This window comes from Carassius auratus, chromosome 19, assembly GCF_003368295.1.
Source record: "Carassius auratus strain Wakin chromosome 19, ASM336829v1, whole genome shotgun sequence".
NCBI lineage: Eukaryota > Metazoa > Chordata > Actinopteri > Cypriniformes > Cyprinidae > Carassius > Carassius auratus.
This window is the reverse complement of record NC_039261.1, coordinates 19,170,676-19,188,397: the sequence shown is the minus strand read 5'-3', so window position 1 is coordinate 19,188,397 and position 17,722 is coordinate 19,170,676. Positions and strand designations below refer to the sequence as shown.

At 43.3% G+C, this 17,722-nt stretch overlaps 1 protein-coding gene across 5 annotated transcripts in view; it reads left to right on the top strand.

The window, feature by feature from the left end:
• Positions 1 to 17,722, top strand: part of LOC113119714 (ras/Rap GTPase-activating protein SynGAP-like) — a 44,257-nt gene that overhangs the window by 20,130 nt on the left and 6,405 nt on the right. For 4 of the 5 annotated variants that reach the window (XM_026289332.1, XM_026289335.1, XM_026289334.1 and 1 more), the window contains 15 exons: positions 3,395 to 3,516; positions 3,658 to 3,811; positions 4,508 to 4,606; positions 6,551 to 6,790; positions 6,879 to 7,214; positions 7,957 to 8,101; positions 8,204 to 8,348; positions 10,100 to 10,336; positions 11,572 to 11,773; positions 13,144 to 13,325; positions 14,044 to 14,227; positions 14,456 to 14,968; positions 15,093 to 15,551; positions 15,657 to 15,830; positions 17,469 to 17,680. In XM_026289332.1, the coding sequence (XP_026145117.1) occupies positions 3,395 to 3,516; positions 3,658 to 3,811; positions 4,508 to 4,606; positions 6,551 to 6,790; positions 6,879 to 7,214; positions 7,957 to 8,101; positions 8,204 to 8,348; positions 10,100 to 10,336; positions 11,572 to 11,773; positions 13,144 to 13,325; positions 14,044 to 14,227; positions 14,456 to 14,968; positions 15,093 to 15,551; positions 15,657 to 15,830; positions 17,469 to 17,680 (3,404 nt within the window). The remainder of the gene's footprint in view (positions 1 to 3,394; positions 3,517 to 3,657; positions 3,812 to 4,507; positions 4,607 to 6,550; positions 6,791 to 6,878; positions 7,215 to 7,956; positions 8,102 to 8,203; positions 8,349 to 10,099; positions 10,337 to 11,571; positions 11,774 to 13,143; positions 13,326 to 14,043; positions 14,228 to 14,455; positions 14,969 to 15,092; positions 15,552 to 15,656; positions 15,831 to 17,468; positions 17,681 to 17,722) is intronic. The other variant, XM_026289333.1, reaches the window with a different exon arrangement.

The window sequence follows — 17,722 nt, the reverse complement described above, 5'->3', positions numbered from 1 at the left end:
TCTTACACGCACTCACTCTCACACACACACTCACTCTCACACGCTCACTCTCACACACACACACTCATGCACAAAACACGCACTCTCACACACTCTCACTCATAAACACTCACACACACTCACTCACACTCTCACTCACAAACACTCACTCTAACACGCACTCACTCACTCTCACTCACAAACACGCACTCACTCTCACACAGACACTCACTCATAAACACTCACTCACACTCACTCACAAGCACTCACTCTAACACGCACTCACTCACACTCTCACTCACACTCTCACTCACAAACACTCATTCTCACATGCAGTCACACGTTCACTCTCTCACACGCTTTCACACGCGCTCACTCTCTCACATACACACTCACTCACAAACACACTCTTACACGCACTCACTCACACACACACACACTCACTCATTAACACACTCACACTCTCAAAACACTCACACGCTCATTCTCACACACTCACTCTCACACACACTCTCTCACACCATGCTCACCCTCTCACATACACACTCACTCACAAACACACTCTTACACGCACTCACTCTCACACACACACACACACTCACTCATAAACACACTCTCACACTCACTCTCACACGCTCACTCTCTCTCTCACACACACACACTCACAAACACGCACTCACACACACACTCAATCACTAACACACTCACTCTCACACGCACTCACTCTCACACAGATACTCTCACTCATAAACACTCACACCCACTCACTCACACTCTCACTCACAAACACTCACTCTAACACGCTCATTCTCACAAACACACACACACTCACTCTCACAAGCTCAATCTCACATATAGTCTCATTCACAAACACTCATTCTCACATGCACTCACACGTTCACTCTCACACACACACTCACATGCGCTCACTCTCTCACATACACACACACTCACAAACACACTCTTACACAGTCACTCTGAGACACACTCACTCATAAACACACTCTCTCACAAACACTCACTCTCACACGCTCATTCTCACACACTCTCACTCACAAACACACTCACACACTCTGTCTCACGCGCTCACTCTCACACACACACTCTCACTCACAAACACGCACTCACACACACACTCACTCACTAACACACTCACTCTCTTTCTCACACGCACTCACTCACACAGACACTCTCACTCATAAACACTCACAAGCACTCACTCACACTCTCACTCACAAACACTCACTCTAACACGCACTCACTCACTCTCACTCACAAACACGCACTCACACACACACTCACTCTCACACGCACTCAATCTCACACAGACACTCTCATAAACACTCACACGCACTCACTCACACTCTCACTCACAAGCACTCACTCTAACACGCACTCACTCTCACTCACAAACACACTCACAAACACTCTCACACTCATTCTAACAAACACACTCACTCTCACACTCATTCTAACAAACACACTCTCACTCTCACAAGCTCACTCTCACACACTCACTCACAAACACTCATTCTCACATGCACTCACATGCTCACTCTCACACACACACTCACACGCGCTCACTCTCACACACACTCATAAACACACTCTCTTACAAACACTCACTCTCACACGCTCATTCTCACACACACACACACATGCTCATTCTCACACACACACATGCTCATTCTCACACACACACACTCACAAACACACTCACTCTCACACACACACACACACTCACTCACAAACACTCGCTCTCACATGCTCATTCTCACAAACACACACACTCACTCTCACAAGCTCACTCTCACACACACTCACTCACAAACACTCATTCTCACATGCACTCACACGTTCACTCTCACACACACACTCACACGCGCTCACTCTCACATACACACTCACTCACAAACACACTCTTACACTCTCACAAACACTCACTCTCACACGCTCATTCTCACACACTCTCACTCACAAACACTCTCTCACAAACACTCTCACACGCTCATTCTCACACACTCTCACTCACAAACACACTCTTACACTCTCTCACAAACACTCACTCTCACACGCTCATTCTCACACTCACACACTCTCACACGCTCACTCTCTCACACACACACACACACACACTCACTCACAAACACGCACTCACACACACACTCACTCACTAACACATTCACTCTCACACGCACTCACAAACACTCACTCTCACAAGCACTCACTCTAACACGCACTCACTCACACTCTCACTCTAACACAGTGATCCTCAAATCTGGCTCGCGAGATCCACTTTCCGGCGAAGTTTAGCTCTAACCCTAATCAAACACACATGAGTTTGCTAATCAGTGTCTTCAGGATCATTAGAAAATCAAAGGCAGGTGTGTTTAATTGGAGTCGGAGCTAAACTCTGCAGGAAACTGGATCTCGCGAGCCAGATTTGAGGATCACTGCTCTAACACTCACTCACACTCTCACTCACAAACACACTTTCACTCACAAACACTCACTCTCACACGCTCATTCTCACAAACACACACACTCACTCTCACAAGCTCATTCTTACAAACACACACACTCACTCTCACAAGCTCACTCTCACACACACTCTCACTCACAAACACTCATTCTCACATGCACTCACACGTTCACTCTCACACACACAATCTCAAACGCGCTCACTCTCTCACATACACACACACTTACTCACAAACACACTCTCACACGCAATCACTCACACACACCCACACACTCACTCATAAACACACTCTCACACTCTCTCACAAACACTCACTCTCACACGCTCATTCTCACATGCTCTCACACACACACTCTCACTCATAAACACACACTCACACGCTCTCACTCATAAACACACACACTCTCACTCACAAACACTCTCACATTCTCACTCACAAACACTCACTCTCACATGCACTCACTCACACACTCACTCATAAACACACTCTCACTCACAAACACACTCTCACATTATCACTCTCACATGCACTCACTCACACACTCACTCATAAACACACACTCTCACACGCACTCACTCTCTCACATATTCACACACTCACTCACAAACACACTCTTATACACACTTACATACACACACACACACACTCACTCATAAACACTCTCTCACACGCTCATTCTCACACACTCACAAACACTCACTCTCACACGCTCATTCTCACACACACACACACACACACACTCACAAACACTCACTCTCATACGCTCACTCTCACATACTCACACACTCACTCTCACACACACACACACATACACACAGTGATGGTTGCGTGGGCAGCAGCTTCACTGACTCACTGCGCCCTCTGCTGGAGAAACTGTACCTGCACCAGCAGTGTCCTGTGCTAACTCTGTCTCTGTGTGTTTGTGTTTGCAGAGTTTTCTAAGTCGCCGTCTCAAAGGATCAATTAAACGAGCAAAGAGCCAACCCAAACTCGACCGCACTGGAAGCTTTCGCCAAATGATTCTGCCACGATTCCGCAGTGCTGACCAGGAGAGGTACGCACACACACACTCTCTCACACACACACACTTCTGCACTGCTGCAGTGACTCACTCTCCCATAGTGCCTCAGTGAGTCACACAGATGCACAGCACATATATATTGCTCTGTCTGTGTGTGTGTGTGTGTGTGTGCAGGACACGTCTCATGCAGAGCTTCAAGGAGTCTCACTCTCACGAGTCCCTGCTGTCCCCCAGCAGCGCGGCCGAGGCCCTGGACCTCACGCTGGACGAGGATGCCATCATTAAACCCGTCCACTCCAGCATCCTCGGCCAGGAGTACTGCTTCGAGGTCTGTCCGTCTGTAATCACTGCTGATGTCTGAATATCACCTGAGATCCTCAGATCTTACCCAAACCATCAGCCCCATCCAGACTTTTAGAGAGTAACACACTGTGATAAACTACATCAGTGGACATACAATTACTGGCTAACACTGTACAGTAGGGTAGCATTTGTTAAGATTAGTTAAAAGGGCTAGCTCACCCAGAAATGAATATGTTGTCTTCCTTTACTCAACCCTGTCTTAATGAACGCACCTCTGAATCATATTTCACTCGATTTGTTCAAAACATGGATTCATTCGTAACTAAACCGCGCCGTGTTGCTCACAGACACACAACAATTCTGCTATGGCTTAATAGTTCTTTTTTTATGGCAAAACTAAGTAAAAACAATCAATGTTGTGTTTAAAATATAACACAATATTAACTTCTTATTTACTGAACTGTTGTATAGAATCACATTTGCACTTGTGCTATTTGGACATAAACAGCACTTTTGTGATTCTCTCGCTGATTGTGTGAGAAATATCACTAATAATTTTTTGACCCAATATCTTATGGAGTTGTTGCCCTGCATCATATTTATCAACAGTCAAGTATTATTATAATACAAATGCTCAGCTGAATAATCATGCACAAGTGACACAAAATCAACAGCTGTAATGTGTGATTGGTGTGTAATGAAGGGTTTCTCTGTGCTTCAGGTGACGACTGCGTCGGGCACCAAGTGTTTCGCGTGCCGCTCTGCTGCTGAAAGGGACAAATGGATCGAGAACCTGCAGCGAGCCATCAAACCCAACAAGGTACCACCGCTTTCTGACCCACCGTTACTCTGCATCACCACATCAGTCATGAGATTAATCAGAGAGCGTTTAATGGGACAGATATTAATAAGCAGTTGAGCAGCAGTTTTGTATCTTTTCTCGTTTTATTTTAGCGTTGTTGTCATTGCCAGGACACTTTGTTTTGTTAACGGTGTTCACGGAGGTAAACACGTGCTGAAGTCGTGTTTGTTCTCATGCGTATCACGTGTCTTTGCAGTTTCGGTGTAATAAATAGTAAGACGTGGCCAGCTGAATTCAATCACGTGGAATCTGGGAGGTATATATTTTCTCAGCCCTCATGTGAAGACTGACGAGTGTAAAGACCATCAACTCTATCTGCACGACTCCACAGAGCAAGAACACCGATAAGACACCAGACTATTGCTTTTTATCCCTTTCTTTACTTTTTGTATAACTTGTTTTAGTCAGTTGTACTCAATATGTGCTTCCAAATCTCTACTATTACTACTAACACTCGTAAATCTTGCACTTGTACGTTGGAGGCAGTGCAATCCTAATAGTCCTCTACTACTTTACTGTCCTCTGGTTATTTATATCCTCTGGTACTACTCAGTGACTTCAACATCCACCTAGATAACCCAGAGACCTGTGTCTACTATAGCTACACACAGATCAGGTTACCAATTAGACCTCATCTACACACACTATTGCTCCACTAACAACACTTAAGTTACTCAGTTACACATCTCAGACCACTTCCTCATCACTTCTAACCTTACATTGATTCTGGACACAACCCACACTTCTCCCCAGGTCATCTTTCCACGTAACCTACCCTCTCTCTCTCTCCCTCTTCCTCTCTGGTTTCATCCTCACTTCCTCCACCCTCTCAGTTTTCAGCACTGGACACAAACACTGACTACTGACACTCTTTGCTCCACTCTAACATCTTGCTTGGACAGCTTTTGCCGAATGTCATCCAGACCAGCACCCACCACCTCCTCTGTCCCCTGACTGTCCGATGTTCTCAGAGAACACCCTCAGAAAGATGGGCATCTCTGGAACTGCTCTCCTGTGGGTTAAGTCCTACCTCTCTGACAGATCCTTCAGTGTGTCTTGGAGGGGTGATGTTTCTAAGTCACAACACCTTGCTACTGGGATTCCTCAAGGCTCAGTACTTGGACCACTTCTCTTCTCCATCTACATGACATCATTAGGATCTGTCATTCAGAAGCATGGCTTTTCTTATCACTGCTACGCTGATGACACCCAACTCTACTTCTCACTCCAGCCTGATGACCCGACGGTAGCTGCTCGCATTTCAGCCTGTCTGAGTGACATCTCTAGCTAAAAGGATTTATTGAAATGTCAGAACATTTATAAGACAAACCAAGGTGTTAAATATTTTTTCTCCTTTTTTTGATTTGAGCATTATTTATACTTTTAACATTAAACATTTATACTATTTTTGTTTAATTTAAAAAATATATAATTTTATTCATTTTACTTAAACTGTTTGTCTAGTTTCCAAGGCAACATTTTTATTTTCTTTTAGTTTAAAATGTTTCACTTGGTATTTTTTATTTTAGTGTAATTTGTATATTACTATTAAATGTTTTTATTAATATTTTCAATTATATTTTTTATATTTTCAGTTTTATTTTAATTTAAGTCTTTGCATTTTTGTTTCATGTTTTGTAACTTTTTTTAGCTTTCGTTTTTATGTGCCTTGCCTTATTTATTAATATTTTTTAAATGTTATTTAATTTCAGTTAGTGAAGACAACATTTCAAATTTGGCTCCGTAAAATTTTTATATCAGCTTTATTCTAGTTAACGGAGATGTTTTTAATAGTTATATTTAACGATAATAACCCTTCTCTACACTGAACGAGTACATAAATCTTTGTCAAGCATTGTAGATAAACGCGTCAGTTTTATGTTCATCTCTCTGTGTCTGCAGGATAACAGTCGTCGTGTTGATAACGTGCTGAAGCTATGGATCATCGAGGCCCGGGATCTTCCTCCGAAGAAGCGCTATTACTGCGAGCTGTGTCTGGACGACATGCTGTACGCACGCACCACCAGCAAGCCTCGCACAGACACCGTGTTCTGGGGCGAACACTTCGAGTTCAACAACCTGCCGGCCATCCGCAGCCTCAGACTGCACCTGTACAAGGAGACGGACAAGAAGAGACGCAAGGTGTGCTCACAAACCGTATCAGAATATCACGATACCATAATACTGCGATGTGAACTTCACGATACGATATGTGTGTGTGTGTGTGCAGGAGAAGAGCACGTACCTGGGGCTGGTCAGCATCCCCATCTCCAGTATAACGGGCCGTCACTTCGTGGAGCAGTGGTATCCGGTCATCCAGCCCAGTGTCCTGGCCAAGGGCAGCGGTGTGGGCGGCGGGAAGATCATCAACGCCTCGCTGCGCCTCAAGAGCCGCTACCAGACCATGAGCATCCTGCCCATGGAGCTGTACAAGGAGTTCGCCGAGTACGTGACCAACAACTACCGCACGCTGTGTGGCGTCCTGGAGCCGCTGCTGAGCGCCAAGAGCAAGGAGGAAGTGGCCTGTGCGCTGGTGCACATCCTGCAGAGCACCGGCAAGGCCAAGGTCAGAGGTCACACACACACTGAGACATCATCATCATCAGCATCTCCACTGACTCTGTATTACAGGAAGTGGCCTCCGTCTCATGAACAGAACACTGCAGAACAGCTGCTGTGAGACGAGGTGCACAGCAAACAACTGTTTTATAAGCTGTCAACCCAAAAAACGAGCGTTTAGGAACTCAGAAGTAGAGCACAACGTGTCTATTACTCTGAGAACTGAGCTCACTGGAGGGAGACTGGAAACATTTATTATTTTAATCATATCACAGGATTATTTCATCCGCGATGTGAATCTGAGAGGAGCAGATATATTGAGGAACTAAACTAGTGCCGCTGTTCCCTTACCTTTCTTGTGTCTGAGAAGTGATCCGAGTGAAATACTCTGACATCGAACTATCTGTGTCCTTAAACGCTCGTATTTGGTGGTGGGGGGGGGGTTGACTGCTTATACAAACAGTTGTGTGTTTTTCAGCTTGTTTGCTGTGCATCTCGTCTCACAGCAGCTGTTACACATTGTTCTGTGTTTAGTTATAAGTCAGAAATCAGAAACAGGCAGCTTCCTGTGATACAGAGTCAGTGGAGAGCGTCGGATCGCCCCCCCCCTAGTGTTGCCTACCTGCAGGAGGGGAGAAGAACTGAGCTGTTCGGGGTCGGCCATTTCTTGGTTAAATACTATTTTTGTCTGTTGATTTTAACTATAAACGTGTGTGTGTGTGTGTGTGTGTGTGTGTGTGTGTGTGCAGGACTTCCTGTCTGATATGGCCATGTGTGAGGTGGACCGCTTCATGGAGCGCGAGCATCTGATCTTCAGAGAAAACACACTGGCCACCAAAGCCATCGAGGAGTTCCTGAAGCTGATCGCACACCGCTATCTCAGAGACACCATCGGTGAGTGTGTGTGTGTATATGTGTGAGTGTGTGTGTGTGTGAGTGTGTGTGTGTGTGTGAGGATGATGATGGTGATGATGATGGCGGTGCTCTGCTCTGCAGGAGAGTTCATCCGTGCGCTGTACGAGTCGGAGGAGAACTGTGAGGTGGATCCGATGCGGACGCCTCCCTCGGTGCTCTCAGATCATCAGGCTAACCTGCGCATGTGCTGCGAACTAGCGCTCTGCAAGATCATCAACTCTCACTGGTCAGTCCCTGTCAGCTGACCAATCCCTTCCTCAGTTACTGCTCACATGACATGCAGCGCAACAAATACACAATTCCGTCTGCTTACAGGAAGTGTTTCTTTTGGTTTGTTTTTATTTACAATTATTTCGCTTTTTTGTTTTATTTATTACAGAATGTTTTATTTTGGTTAAATTTATTTAATTTCAATTTTAAATTTTAAAGCTCCAATAATAAAATTTCCGAAAATAACTTGCACAGTGTGATATATTTCCTCTAGTTGTGTACTTACAATATCTCAAAAGTCTCCAAAGATTTTTTATTTCAGAGAAATTCCGATTTTAAATAACTGGCCGTCCCGGAAAAGAAATGTCGCCTCTCAGTGACGCAATGTCCGCTCTATACTTTGTTTCTGGTGTAGACCATGTGATGTTCCACCACACCGGAATATCACATGGTCAAATGCGGAAGTGGTGGTTATGTTATAGCCGCGCGTATGGTTTGGTTGTCGTTGTTATGGATCACGATTACTCTTTGGCGAGTATTGGAGTGCCAGTAAAACGTAAGCGTCCATATTCGGATACACGCAGACTGTGTGACAAACGGAGGAATAAAACCAGGATAAATATCGGCCAGGCGTGTACGAGATGTAGAGAGCAGATAGACAGGTAAGCAAATCAATTATTTATTTTGTTATTGTACAAGTAACGTAATAGTTACAGTAAAGATGATTTTAATAGATATGAATTACACCACATGCCTGTACATTCTGTCACTGTAGCATTTTTTTAATCAATAACGTTACCTGTGAGAAAATAACATAACATGACAAATGTACTGTTTCAGTTTCAATAATAGCACTTATAAACAAAGTTATATTGCTCTTTGTACTAAGATAAGGATTTTATCACGTTCGGTGACCGAGATTATGGCAGTACAATTAAATACAATCGGATATGTGTTGTTAATAATATATTTAGTCATTACTTGCAAATGTTCGTTCAAATTTACTTTTAGAACGATTGGTTTGAGCATGTTAAACAACACGGCATTAACCATAAACGCGTAGCCATTCAGCCTCCTTGTTAGTGCGTCCGCCTCCCATGCTGAAGACCCGGGTTCGAGTCCCACTCGGAGCGAGTTCGAGGAGCGTCAGAGAGGACCCGGGAGAGAGGGGTATTACATAAAATAATACGATCAGATATACAGGTACTACAAAAACGAATAAATAACCTCATCCGTGATCATGATTCGTTTATCCAATTTAGATACATTGCTATGGTGAAAACGTATTAAAACGACATCTCCCATCGTCACCTGCTTCATAGCGTCATCAAGCTTCGCCTTTGTTATTGTTGGAAATGCGCCCTCTTGTGGTCAATTACAAAAATCGCATATTGCAGCTTTAATAATGCAGTTCCTTTTAATTTATTTCCTTTATTTTAATAGTTTTATTTTGGAATTATTTATATTTAGGCAAGGCAAGGCATTTAATTATTTTTTATTTTATTTTTTTTACAGTTATGATTTAATCAATTACTGTTTTAATGAAATAAAATTATTTATTTTTAATTTACGATTTTATTATTTAATTAATTAGTGTTTGATTGTATTTTTTGTTTTGGTTACTCAGTTTTATTGTTTATTTTGTTTGTTTTTAATTTTGAATACTAAAAGATGTTAGCAATCTGCTAATTCACACTAGGAACGTATGGCTACCAGAGCCGTTTCAAGCGATGGCAGTGCATGATGGGATGTGTTCTCTCTCCTCAGCCTGTTTCCTCGCGAGCTGAAGGAGGTGTTTGCGTCGTGGCGTGTGCGCTGTGCTGAGCGCGGCCGGGAGGACATCGCTGACCGTCTAATCAGCTCGTCTCTGTTCCTGCGCTTCCTGTGTCCAGCCATCATGTCTCCGTCTCTGTTCAGTCTGACGCAGGAGTATCCGTCTGAACGCACCTCTCGAACCCTCACGCTCATCGCCAAAGTGGTGCAGAGCCTGGCCAGCTTCTCCAAGTCAGTCACTAGAGTCCACCGTCACCCACCCATCCTCTCGCATCACATGACCCTCACTGACCCCCCCACCCATCCTCTCGCATCACATGACCCTCAATGACACGCCCCCACCCATCCTCTCGCGTCACATGACCCTCACTGACACGCCCACCTCCTTCACTTCCTCATTCAGCCGGTGACACCAGGGTTATTGGAGCATCAGTAACACACTGTCACAGTTCAGCTTAATATATGTGACCCTGGAGCACAAACCCAGTTAAATTAACGCTTACTCATCTTCTGAATAAATTATCTTTCCAGTGAGGTCTGGTTTGTTAGGAGGACAATATTTGAAAATCTGGAGTCTGAGGGAGCAAAAAAATCTAATAATTTATAATAATAATTTAAAGTTATTTAAATGAAGTTCTTAGCAATGTATATTACTAATCAAAAAAGTTTTTATATACTTACGGTAGGAAATTGACTAAATATCTTCATGGAACATGATCTTTACTAAATATACTAGTGTGTTTTACAATAAAAGAAAAATGGATAATTTTGAGCCATTCAATGTATTTTTTGTAATTTTATTGTTTTGTCATTTTTGTTAGTTTTTTCAATAAGTAATATCTTGGTATTATCCGAATTTAATTGGAGAAAATTATTGGTCATCCAATCTTTTACATTTTTAACACACTCTGTTAGCTTAGATAATTGGGAAGTTTCATCTGGTCTGGTTGAGATATATAGCTGAGTATCATCAGCATAACAGTGGAAGCTAATTCCGTATTTTCTAATAATATTACCAAGGGGCAACATGTATACTGAAAATAGAAGGGGACCTAGGACGGATCCTTGTGGCACTCCATATTTTACTGGTGATAAATGAGATGACTCCCCATTTAAATAAACATGATGGTAGCGATCGGACAGGTAGGACCTAAACCATCTTAGAGCCTGCCCTTGAATACCTGTATAGTTTTGTAATCGATCTATGAGTATGTCATGATCTATGGTGTCGAACGCAGCACTAAGATCAAGTAAGACTAGAAATGAGATGCAGCCTTGATCTGACGCAAGAAGCATGTGTGTGTCTCGGGGTTTCTGTGTGTGTCTCATGAGTGTTTAGAGGTGATCTTAAGTCTGTTGGCTTCTCACTTATCATCTGTCTCTCTCTCTCTCTCTCTCTCCATGGATCTGTCCTCTCACTCTGTCTCTCTCTCCCACACTGCTGTGTGTGTGTGTGTTCTCTGCAGGTTCAGTGGGAAGGAGGACTATCTGGGCTTCATGAATGAGTTCCTGGAGATGGAGTGGGGCTCCATGCAGCAGTTCCTGTACGAGATCTCTAATCTGGAGTGTGTGAGTAATGCTGGGGCGTTCGAGGGCTACATAGACCTGGGCCGCGAGCTCTCCATCCTGCACAGTCTGCTGTGGGAGGTCATGGCCCAGCTGAGCAAGGTACGGCCCACTGCTCATCTAGTTTACCAATCATTTTTCAATAAAAAAGACGATAAAAACTCCATAATGAACAATGTTGAATAATCTGTATATGTATTACTATATATAAGATATTTTTATTCATTGTGAGGAACACTGAATGTGTTTGAGTGAGCACATGTTCATGTTGAATCTAGATCTACAGTGAGATCATGTTCACACTCACTCCTGATCTCTGTCTCCATGACAACACCAGAACTGTCACTCAATCAGGAGAAACAAAGTAACAAGAAAAACTAACTCAGATATTTCCTTCTAAATTAAACAGTAATGCGTCACTTTACTAGTTACTTAAAGTAATCTGATTATGTAACTCACGTTACTTGTGATGCATAATATAATGCTTTACCAACACTGATATAGAAAATGTATTTTCATTAATGAATCAGAACGAGTTCCAGAAGCAAATTTGAACTGTAACGCTCCGATCATAAGTTTGCATACACTTGCTGCACGTCTCATAAAACATATCAAAAAAGAAATTAATGGAGACATAGACAAAAAGTGACAAAAATAAACACCAGTGTACTGTATCCCTGCATTCAGATTTAAGGGAACAGCAGAGTAATTTAATTATTGTCTTTGTTCTTATTGTTAATGAATCAACAAAAGAACGATCAAAGCACTCGCTGCTCTGGAATGAATCACTTTAGTAGCCCTAATAAGGGTCTTATTTTCATTTATACAAATAAATGTCTGCTTGAAGGATGTTGTGTGCATGTTACATAACCATTGGTATTCAAAAGAGGACCATGTTCTTGTCTCTAGATCTCTATTGTGATAAAGATGTTATGTCAAAGCAGTTCAATCTGTGTCTATATTGTGTGTTCAGATGTTTTCTCCCTGTCTTTGGAAGTTTTAGAGAAATGTTTAATACATGTTTTCCACCCATTCAATTTTAGTCGTTTATATCTAAATGTATGTGATTAAAACTGGCATTTTAGTCCTTAGACTAAAACTAAATAAACAATTTGCTGTCAAAGTTCATAGATCCAGACTCCTCCCCCTTCAGTGACAGTCACCTGTGAGATTCGCTCACATCAGGGAGAAAGTGTTTAATGAGGGGTGTTTCAATAAGTCTTGTGTAGTATATTCTTCACTCTTCACTTCAAAAACTATGTCTGAAAAGAGTAATAGTTTATGTACTTGAGCTCTGGATTGCTGTCAATCAGCTGATATTGTCTTAAATAGTCTTCATCTTTTATGAGATGGGATTTTGACCAAATATATTCTATCTTGATTTTTGAAATATGTTGCAACAAGATTGTTTTGTGTGTGTGTGTGTGTGTGTGTGTGTGTGTGTGTGTGTGTGTGTGTGTGTGTGTGTTCAGGACGCCATCCTGAAGCTGGGGCCCTTGCCGCGGTTACTGAATGACATCAGCGTGGCGTTGAGGAACCCGCAGCTGCACCGTCAGGCCAGTCACCAGCCGCCCGAGCGTCACATGACCCGCCCGCCCTTCAGCCGCCTCGCCACCAGTGACTTCCAGAGCCTCATGATGAGAGACCTCAACAGGTCACTGTCTGGACACAACCACAGCATCCCACACACTAACTATACGCACCATGCTGTTTGCTGGACGTGGTGTACAGTACACAAACATGACGGTTCGGTTTACCAGGGTTCATTGTTTATAAGCCTACGCAAACACTGGAGAATACGTCAGGATCTTTCTCAATATGCTGACGGTTCGGTGCGATTTCACAATAAACGTTCAAAACCTTCCTCCCAGTTTACAACGCTGATGTCCACGTATTCAGCAATTAACATTTCTTTCGTAAAGAATAGCCAAATATTTAAGATCAAGTGGACACTTGAATTAAATAATGTTTGGTCGATATTAAACACTGATTAGATTGTGCGGTAAAGTGTAAAACAGTCGTTAAAAATGTACGTTAGCTATCTTGTTAATGATGCATTATGTATTTGAACTGGTTTTGTAACATATGTACTTTAAGTTAGGCTATTGTTCATTTAGGGCTCTTTTTATCTCTGCAGAAAAAACTATTATAATTATTCGATTGACCGATTACTGAATTACCAAAATAATCATTAGTGACACTCTTAAGGAATGCTGTTCTCTAGTGAACTAACGAGCTGTGGACACTGATGAAATGCTGCGTGACATTAAAGCGTTTTATTGACGTCTCTCCGCGCTTGAGACACTGATTGAATGAGGCATGAGATGTTCATTCATGTTTATTATCTGGTGTGTGTGTGTGTGTGTGTGTAGCTCTCTGGATGTCTCTTGTCTGCCGTCTCCCACGGCGGCTCTCTCTCATCCTGGACTGGCTGCGTTCTCCGAGCGAGATCTCCGTGCCAACAAAGACGTCTTCTACGTGACCCGCCCACCTCTCGCACGCTCAAGCCCCGCCTACTGCACCAGCAGCTCTGACATCACCGAACCAGACCCCAAGGTGCACACACACACACACACACACACATACATACACACATATTATGTAGAGTAAACAAAAACGTTTCTTCTGAATGATTAATGGCGACTGATCAGTTAATAACTGGTTGTTTGTGTGATGTACTCTAGCGTGTCCTGATAAGTGTGAGAAGCGTGTCTAACAGGATGTTGTGTTGTGTGCTGGGCTCCAGGAGACTGATGCAGGAGTGTGTGGTGTGTGTCTCGTCAGGTTCTCAGTGTGAATAAGAGTGTTTCTATGATGGACCTGCAGGACTCTCGCATCAACAGCGTGTCCAACCTACACTCGGTGAACGACCTGCTGAACTCATCTCAGGGGTCTCTGGCCGGCTTCGGCGCCCCTCTGAGGGCCGGAGGGCGTATGTCGGCCGGCTCCAGTATGTCGGGTGGTCTGCGTCTGAATCAGCTGGCCACAGACTCTCTGTCTCAGGCGGCTGCGATGCACGTGCCTCTGTCCTTCCAGAACCCTCTGTTCCACCTGGCGTCCGACGGGCCGCAGTACCACACGCCCCCCCCGCCGCTGCTGCTGCCGCCCGAGCCGGAGAACGGACACGTGCCGTCCTTCGCTCACAGCGGCTTCTCTCGCAGCGAGGACCTGTCGGCCCTGAGGACGCAGAACAGTCTGGTGCAGCCCAACATCGTGCATTCGCACAGCTACAGCGACGACTTCACCCGCCACAACCAGGCCGACTACGCCCGCAGACAGCTCTCGCTGCAGATGCAGGTGACCCTCGCCCTCGGTGCACGGCAGAACCCTACTTTGGGCTCTACTTCTGTTCTGTGTGTAAGGGATTATCAACGGCTTGCTGGGCATAAAACTGTGTGTGTGTGTGTGTGTGTGTGTGCAGGAGAATCTCCAGCAGCAGGTTCTGATGGGCATGGCTCCACAGACAGCCACAGGCACCGGCACGCCCGCTTCTCTGGCCACGCCCCCCACCACCATCCATCCTGTCCGTCAGGCCTCCATGGCTCCGCCTCCTCCTCAGCGCATGAAGCCTCAGCCCTCCCACCAGCTGTCTGTCAGCTCGGCCGCCAACTCCACGCCCCCCAAGACACGCCCCCAGAGCGGGAACCTCCTCCAGTCGCCCGACTCCAGTTTCGGCGGGAGGCAGATGCCGAGGCAACAGCTGTCGGTGAAGGATAGCCCCGCCCCCGGCCTGCCACATCAGTCCAGCACGACCTCGGAGAGCCCCGCCCCTCAAGGCGGAGCCAATGAGAGCACAGAAAACACACCGAGCAACCAACCAGCAAAACCTGCACAGCAGAGCAACCAACAGCAGCTGCTCAAACCAACCGTGAACAAACAGGTCAACACACACACACACACACACAGTCTGTCACACTGTTATGATTTCTTTAATTCTCTCCTGCTGTCATGAGCGTCATGTGTTCTCTGTGTCCGTGTGTTTCAGGGCTCGAAGTCTCCGTCCACTCTCAATCCTCCCTCAGCAGCGTCCGAGCGTACGGTGGCCTGGGTGTCCAACATGCCACACCTGTCTGCGGACATCGAGAGTCTGCGTGTGGACCGCGAGGACTTCAAACTGAAGGAGCACTCCAAGAGCATGGACGAGTCCCGTCTGGACCGGGTCAGTACTGTAACGTGGGTCAAACAAACACCGCACAATTACAAACACACTGATGTTCAGTCAAATCACTGTAAACTTATTATATTCAAATAGATATGTGACCAGCTCATATCTCACTTCAAAATCAGCTGAATCTCTTTTATATATATATATATTATTACACACATAAAAATTTAATAATAATAAATAAAAAAATCATTTATGTAAAAATATTGAACATTTTATTTTGCATTAAGATAATATGTGTTGGACCAAGAATTGTATTTTGTATTATTATTTTGGCATTATTAAATTATTTTCTTGATTAATTAAACAGTTATTTTTTTAAGATTAAAAAACAGCATTAAATTACCATTTAAAATTTTAAACTGGCAGCAAAACATACTTTTTTATCGAAAGTGTTTTAAATTGTCAATAATAAAACTTCATAGAGCATTAAAAATCAAAATGGCTTATTTTTAATATCTAAAAATAAACACTAGATATAAAAATAAATTAGTATTTTTTAGGGCCGGGACTTTAACGCGTTAATTGAGATTAATTAATTACACAAAAAATAACGCGTTAACTAAGATTAATTAATTACAGAAAAAAAATTCCCGCATTTTTAAGAACTTATTTTTGCACCGCGGAACGTTTCTCACTGGATGAGTTTCGGCGGGACCGATTATACTGGAGCACCAACTAGCGTTCGCATATCACCGCAGCAGCACATCGAGCATCAAGTATCACCTCAACGCAAAACATATCGCAGCTAGCGTGGACTTTACACTTTATGTTGAACTATGTATTATTTTGTTGGTGCAACAGTTTATGTTGAACTCTTTATTGTTTTGGCCAAGGTTATTGAGAGTTGGACTTAGTATGTTATGGCCTCTGAAGCAACAGAGAGATGTTTTCTAATAGTCAGTGTTTCCAATGTTCTGAATGTAATTGACAGTATTGTGTTTTACTTAAAAAAAAAAAAAAACACTTTACATAAGGTTCCAGCACCTATAAGCTTCCTGAATTTCTGAAATGTACTATTTCTAAATTGTTTCTAAATATGCTATTGCTACACTTCATGGCAAAAATTGCACTGGTCTGCTAGACTTGGTTGAACAAAAATAAACAATATTTTGTTGCTTAAGCTTATGTATTCAGTCATTATTCAATGTTATACTATACATCCATGTGAAAAAAAATTACTTCTCACTGTTCTCAGGTTAAATATTTATCTGCGATTAAAATGCGATTAATTTCGATTCATTAATTACAAAGCCTCTAATTAATTAGATTAATTTTTTTAATCGAGTCCCGGCCCTAGTATTTTTATGTTTGCATAAAAAATGAAGACATTTTGCATTGTGACTTTTCATGATTATTTTCAGAATTATTCAGCATGACAGTAATAAGAATTAAGGAATAAATTAATTTAATTCTCATTAAAAAATAATGTCAGTGCAACAAAAATAATGATAACTTTATTTAAATAAAATGTTTTGAATAATTTACACATTTAAAAATAAATGCATTTATTTATGAAAAATATTATATTTTGCATAAAGAAAGCCAAAATCATAATGGCTTTATTAAGTTAGATTTGAACATGTTGGCAGCATTCACCCTCATGCTGATTTGATACTGTGTTGTGTGCAGGTGCGTGAGTACGAGGAGGAGATCCACTCTCTGAAGGAGCGTCTGATGATGTCTCATCGTAAGCTGGAGGAGTACGAGCGGCGGCTGCATTCCCAGGAGCAGCAGACCAGTAAGATCCTGCTGCAGTACCAGAGCCGGCTGGACGACAGCGAGAGACGCCTGCGCCAGCAGCAGGTGGAGAAGGACTCGCAGATCAAGGGCATCATCAACAGGTCAGACGCATGCCACACGCTCAAAACTCTGTCCCTGCCATT